Below are 6,339 nucleotides of genomic sequence, written 5' to 3'. Positions count from 1 at the left end.
TAAATTCAAATGAATTGTCATACATCCAATGATGATGGTAGTCATGAAATATCTTACAGGTAATTTATTTCCTAACCTTTAGTGCCCTCATTTCCCTATACATTATTTTGTAAAGTGTCGAATTAATTAATTAGGTACACCCTAAGGCAAAATTAACACAAAATCAAACTATAGTGCTTCAGACCCATTGAATTCTATTTCGACATATAAATTTCAAAATTCAAAACCTGCAATGCCTGCTCTCTTCGTTTCTAAAGTGCGGCCATGTACTCTAAACTTGCAAAAAATGGCAGAGAAAAATGACAAACAAACTTTAAGTCGTAGCAGAAAGGTTTAAACTACTTGCATCTAAGTAAGGAACGACATAATACTTGAAAATAATATTGGTATCAAATCCAATATAGAATCATCTAATTTTATTTATGCTATTCAAGTAAAACAACATGAACTTTGCCACAAATTTGATAGTCTTTTTTTTTTTTTTTCATTTCAAAGGTTCAAATAGCTCAACTAAGCAGACATGGAGCAATGTCTATGTAATTTAACTGTAGATATGTTGACAACATAAAGAGAAATAACTCAAGTCACCCTTGAGGAGATTAGAAGCTGTGAGTATGCACGGCAGCAACTCAGGAGTACCAGATTGCGATATGCTGATACATAATATATGAATGCTTATCATAGTTATAAGTATTTCGTTTTCCTGTTGTAATGCTTGGACATGTTTAAGCATCCAAAGAGGCATAAGCAAGCAGCACGTCATTTTCTTCCAAGACTGACACGTCCAACTCAGAATCTTTTAGTTTAACATGTGCATATATTCCATTACCATCTTCCATGTCTATTAATATCAACATGTTGAGCCCTGAAGTGGTTGCTGGGTATACCAGCGAAGGTGTTCCCCAGCCAAAATCAACGCCATAAAATGGAAACCTACACCAGCTTGAGCACGCGTAGAAGTCAGAGTTGTATGTTTCAATTGCTGCAGTCAGCGGTGCTGAATGGGATGCTTCTAGCTTACTAGTAATGGCATTGATGTTTTCTGTGCACTCCTTGCATAATTTTGTTTTCCCTTCCCTTATTTTATTAATTAACTCTGGTAATTTAACTTCAGCATTGTTGTCAACTGATGTCAGGAAGTAGGTAAAAAAATTCCCAACTGAATTTTGTGGAAGTGGAGGGACAATTATTTGTCGAAAATTCACAGGATGCCCGAAGATTGATTGGCGGATGTGTGATCCCGAGTTTGCCTTTGATGCTGCAGATATAAAACAACTGTAAAGTAGGGCTGACACAACTTCAAACCGAGTAGGGTTTTCTACTCCTGAGTTAAGAGCAACAGCCTTGAGTTCTCCAATTTTAGAAGCATGGAACGCCAACATCCTTTTCACGTGCTTCCCTTGATTTAACTTAGGAGGAGATGGTTTTGGAAATTGCTGACCGTCAACAGGGGGGAACAGAGAAGCTCCATGAAGATGAGGAGATGGGATGTCACTCGTTTGACGAGCAATTGCTGCCCAATCATTCATGAAAGTTGATACGCTGGATGCATCAGCAATCCTGTGATTTATGGACACACTCAATACTGTGCCTCCACAGTTGAAAGAACTGAGCTGAACAAATACTAGGCTATGATGATTCGCTAGGGCCGGCCCGGAGAATAGAGATCTAGCAAAGATAAGATCTTCCATTTTTTCAGAACTTGAACTTAATTGCTTGCGAATCTCAGACACTCGACAATTAATTCGGCCTTCAGTAAATTGAGCACCCATGTCGTTGCAATCAATCATATAGCCGTTTTTCATCAGCCTTCCGGCGAAAGGGTAATACTGGGCAAGAGTTTTTGAGAGAGAACTTTTAAGCAGTTGTGATATTTCATTGGCAAGCCAACGAGTTCCCTTAATATTAGGATAGAAGAAAGCCACCCGGATCAGAACATATGGTGAGATTCCTTGATCGAACAATGAGAGCTTGTGGTATCTCAAAGAAGGAGGAGTAGGTGAGGAAGGCTTGATGAATGTTTCAGAAATTATCTCAAACTGCAGCGAGGCATCCATCCTGATGAATATTTGCTTGAATGAAGGCCTATATGTCTTATCAATAAGCTTGTGCTGGCTTTGCTAACCTATTACCCTTTTATAGTGTGGTGAACAATGGCATTGTATTTTTGGTATTAACCTAAAATACCTGTACTTGGAAAAGTTACACATCTCTTAGTACACTGTCTTCCGAAATACCAATTTCTTTTAAAGTCTCTCCCTATGGTACAATTGTTTTACAGTCACTAAAATACAAAATTCATCATTACTTGAATAAGAAATGATTTTAGAGTGCTTAAGCAAATCAAACTCAATTGCATTTAGCGAAAAAGGACCTCATCATAGAGGTAAGTTCTGCCTCCATGGCTATGGGTTCGGGCTTTGTCACCGAATGTGAAGAACCAATTCGTTTGTCCCATTAAATCTGTTATAGTTTTTATTTTTACATGTCCAAAATCGTTTATTATTTTCGAAAGTTCACTCTAATCCCTTGTCTTCTTTTGTCATAGCATTCAGATTCCGAATTTTGAAGGATAAAATTGAGCAATTGTAACTATAAATGCACAATTTTCGAAAGCTAAAATCTTAAAATGTGGCATATTTTGGGATGTAGGAAGTAATTTTTATGGATGGGAAGTCATTACTTTTGAGTAGGGTGCTCTGCAACATACAGGCCTTCCATAGGGAGCTATAACATAAATGAAATTTGTTGTTTCTTAGGCCTTTGAAACAATTTGATACGTTAACTAATATGCAAGTCATTTATCATAGATAGAATCTTACCCGTCTTCTCAGTACACATTCAATAGATGACTTCAAGCTCTTCAGCAAGTGATAATTTGGCAGTAATTGTATGAAAAACTAGTAGATTAATAAAATTGACTGCATATATTAGAGCTTAAATTAAATATTTAAATTAAAAATTTCTCCCTCTCTATCTCCCTCTGCTTAAAATTCTCAAGAAGCCATCAGTCTAAACATAGTTTTTCCAAGCCACTGGTGAAGATTAGGCTACGCCGCAGTCCTACATTGATGAAAGAAAGAAGCTAGGATGTGTTTAGACAACAGAAAAAAAAAATCCAAGAGGACCACTTTCTTGTGCTGGGATTCATTTGTTTCCCTTCAGACCCATATATAGCTGCTATTTGTGTGCCTGAAGTCGGGCAAGTGGTGCTAACCTAACAAATGGAATATATCATGCCTAGATAAAGCCTGGAGATATACCTAAGGGCAACTTTGATTATTGTGTACCTAAGCTATTGTTGTTTTTCACGATTAGGAGCAAACAAAAGGTTGCAAATATTTACAAAAAGTTTTTTCTTGATAGTTAATCACGTAATTTTTTTTTCAAATATTTATTATGTTGGACTTGAATTCCCAGATGATTTTGCATACAAATCTAAACTTGAATTCCCAGATGATTTTGCATACAAATCTAAAAGTTTCAAACCAGAAAGTTGAATTCCAACTAGGTATATTCATTGACAATAAGCTAACTAGTGAAGGGTTCGGATTAGTCAATTGAATTTTTTCCTGGTGGATATACTTTTGGGATTATTCAGATTGAAAATTTCTCATTCGGAAAGGAACAATTACTGTATCAAATAAAAATTAAAAAGAAATTGGGAACTCAGCAGGAAAGGCTTAGAACTTTTGATGAATTGTATTGAGTTTATTTCCAAAGTAACCTTCTTTAGAAAAAATATTTCCAGTGTGATGCTCTTTCACAAATTACTACCTTTTTAATCATGAGACCTCAAATCAACAGACCCCCCCCCCCCTTGTTCCAATGGATAATTTCACAAATCTCCCCTAAGATTTATGACAATTATATAGTTAGCTTCCTAAAAAAATTATACATACCTTTCCAGAATAGTAGTTTTGGGTTTTATTTGGCTGATGTAAGGGGAAATAATCATGTTAATACCTCAAATTTCCCTTAAGGAGTTTTTATGTTTAAATCAATTGTTCAATGTATATATTCTTGTTTATCGCCTATTCTAAAATAGTTTCGCCTTAGGCCTAAATCATTTCCTCCACATCCCTTTGGCCATTTTTGCAATTGTATATTTGTGTTTGCAATTGTTTATTAAACTTTGGTCAGAGACAAAATTGAGAATAAATGGAAAGAGTGAGAGATGGGTTAATTAAAATGCATGATTAATACTAAAATTTGTGAGACATGGAGATTTGGATTATGGAAAGGATAAGAAAACTTGAATAGGGGAAAAAAGGTGGATTGAAACTGTGATGGACAGGTTTTTGGTGATACATTTTTCAAGTTTGATAGGCATTTTATTACTTTTTTCCCCTTTTTGAAAAAATTGTGGCTAGAATTTTTTGCAAAGTTTGGGAAGATTGCTATAGTCATTTTGAGTCCTTAAAAAGCACATTAAGTATAATATTTGAATGTAGAGGAGTGTAACATGTAATTATCAGAAAGCTTAGAAGAGGTTTTTGAAATTATCCTTTGGTGTAATACTATTCATTTTTTCTACCTCATAATTATTAATTTCCACATTCACACTCGAAATGCAAACACAAAAAGCAAAATTCAAGGAAGAAAAATAAGAAAACCAAGGCAATAAACAAAGGAAAAGGACTAGATTTCATTAACACTAAAATATTATGAAACGATTATAGCATTTCTTATGAGTAACAAATTTTTAAAAAAATTAGTAAGGGAATGATGGGATTTAAGGAACGGAGAGGGGATAGGGGATCAAAATTTAGGATCTTTAATTCCTAGGAGTAACATTGATAAGTGAGTATTTTGTGTGTTTTTAAAATATTTTATTATTTAGTTTTGCTATGTTTTATTCATTTTTGTAGCTTATGAACAAACTTTCTAGTGAAGTTATGCATTTTGTGGTTTAAGTATCAAAAATTGCATTTCTATGGATTAAAGTGGTGAAAACTTCATATTTTTGTAGGTTTAATGATTCAATCATCAAATGGAATGAATTGAGAAGATAATTGGATGATTGTTGATGATTTGAAATGATTTAAGAAGAATATGGAGTGCCAAATACTTGAGATGACATGCAAGCAAGTATAAAAGAAAGGAAAAGTTTGACATGTTTTGACACTTATTGGTATTTTGGTTATATCTTGAGTTACACGCATTAGATTGAGATCATTCTTAAACCATTTTAAAGCTAACATGTAGCTCTACATTTCTTGTGAAGACATCAAATCCAGTTCATGAGTTTTCTAGTTAAAAATGTCAAAATATTGTCGATGATTTCTGTTGTCGAAAGTTGAAATAGGGGATTGACCAGTCAAACATAGTTTGGTCATTTATCAGTCTATAGATCTCCAAGTTAGATGATTCCTAATGAATTTGAAAGCTAACTCAAAGGGATACAACTTTCATGTTTTGTGCAAGAGCTATTTTATCCTCTAACATCGAAAAAAGATCAATTGAAATTGGTGAAAAAACAGAGCAAAGTTGAAGACTGATCAGAATTGAGAAAACTTGCAAAAAAGGAAAACGTGGGGACAATACGTGACCTCAGCCCACATTTTCTTCAATTGTTCTGCAACTTGTGCTTTGTTCACGCAAGCTTTTTGACCCATTTGTCAACAAGAATTTTGGTGGAAATAGACCAAGAAAGCTGCCAAAGAAGCTTTACAACTCAAATCTAATTTGTTTATGGGTTCAAGGAGAATCTTAACATGATTTAACACTTTGTCTTTTGCATAAATTCCTCTATAAATAGAGTCCTTGGGAAACATATTTTTAGAACTTTGGAAGACTAGAGATACTACTAAAATGCAGTAGTCACTGGTTTTTCTTAGTTCATTAAGTTAGTTTATTAGTTTAGTATAGAGTAGTATAGTTTCCATTATTTCTTGTATTAGCTAAACTTGGATGAGATAGTGGATGAAGATGGAGATGCTTGGAACTCATGTGATAAGGGTGACTTCTCTCCTACCTTTTTGTTTCTTGTTTTAATTCTTATGTTTAGTTATAATACAAGTTTGGTATTTGTTTTCATGTTTTATTAAAGTTTATGTTTAGAGTTATGGATGAACTTTCTGTATATTGTTAGTGATATTTACTTGGTTATTTGATGATATTATTTTGAACAAGCTATTTAGCACTTTTGCTCTTCTAATCATGTTTAACTGGCCATTAATTGTGATAATCTTAAGGTGTTAAGTTTGCATCGAGAATTGAGATTTAACACTAGTTCAAGAAAGTGCTAAATTTAGGGAGTTTACTCACGAGAGTAAAGGAGCACCTGTATGGTTTTAGTGAATTGTTTCATGTAATTTCATTGAAGAAATGAGCTTG

The 6,339-nt window shown here is 34.0% G+C and overlaps 1 protein-coding gene across 1 annotated transcript; it reads right to left on the bottom strand.

Moving 5' to 3' along the window:
• Nucleotides 1-725: 725 nt before the first annotated feature.
• LOC113777185 (deacetylvindoline O-acetyltransferase-like) lies at nucleotides 726-2,057 on the bottom strand. The gene has a single exon (XM_027322223.1). It carries the CDS (start codon nucleotides 2,055-2,057, stop codon nucleotides 726-728), a length of 1,332 nt encoding a protein of 443 aa, XP_027178024.1.
• Nucleotides 2,058-6,339: the final 4,282 nt, after the last annotated feature.

Source organism: Coffea eugenioides, chromosome 7, assembly GCF_003713205.1.
Source record: "Coffea eugenioides isolate CCC68of chromosome 7, Ceug_1.0, whole genome shotgun sequence".
NCBI lineage: Eukaryota > Viridiplantae > Streptophyta > Magnoliopsida > Gentianales > Rubiaceae > Coffea > Coffea eugenioides.
The sequence above is the reverse complement of the archived record's forward strand: the minus strand, read 5'-3'. Positions and strand labels throughout refer to the sequence as shown.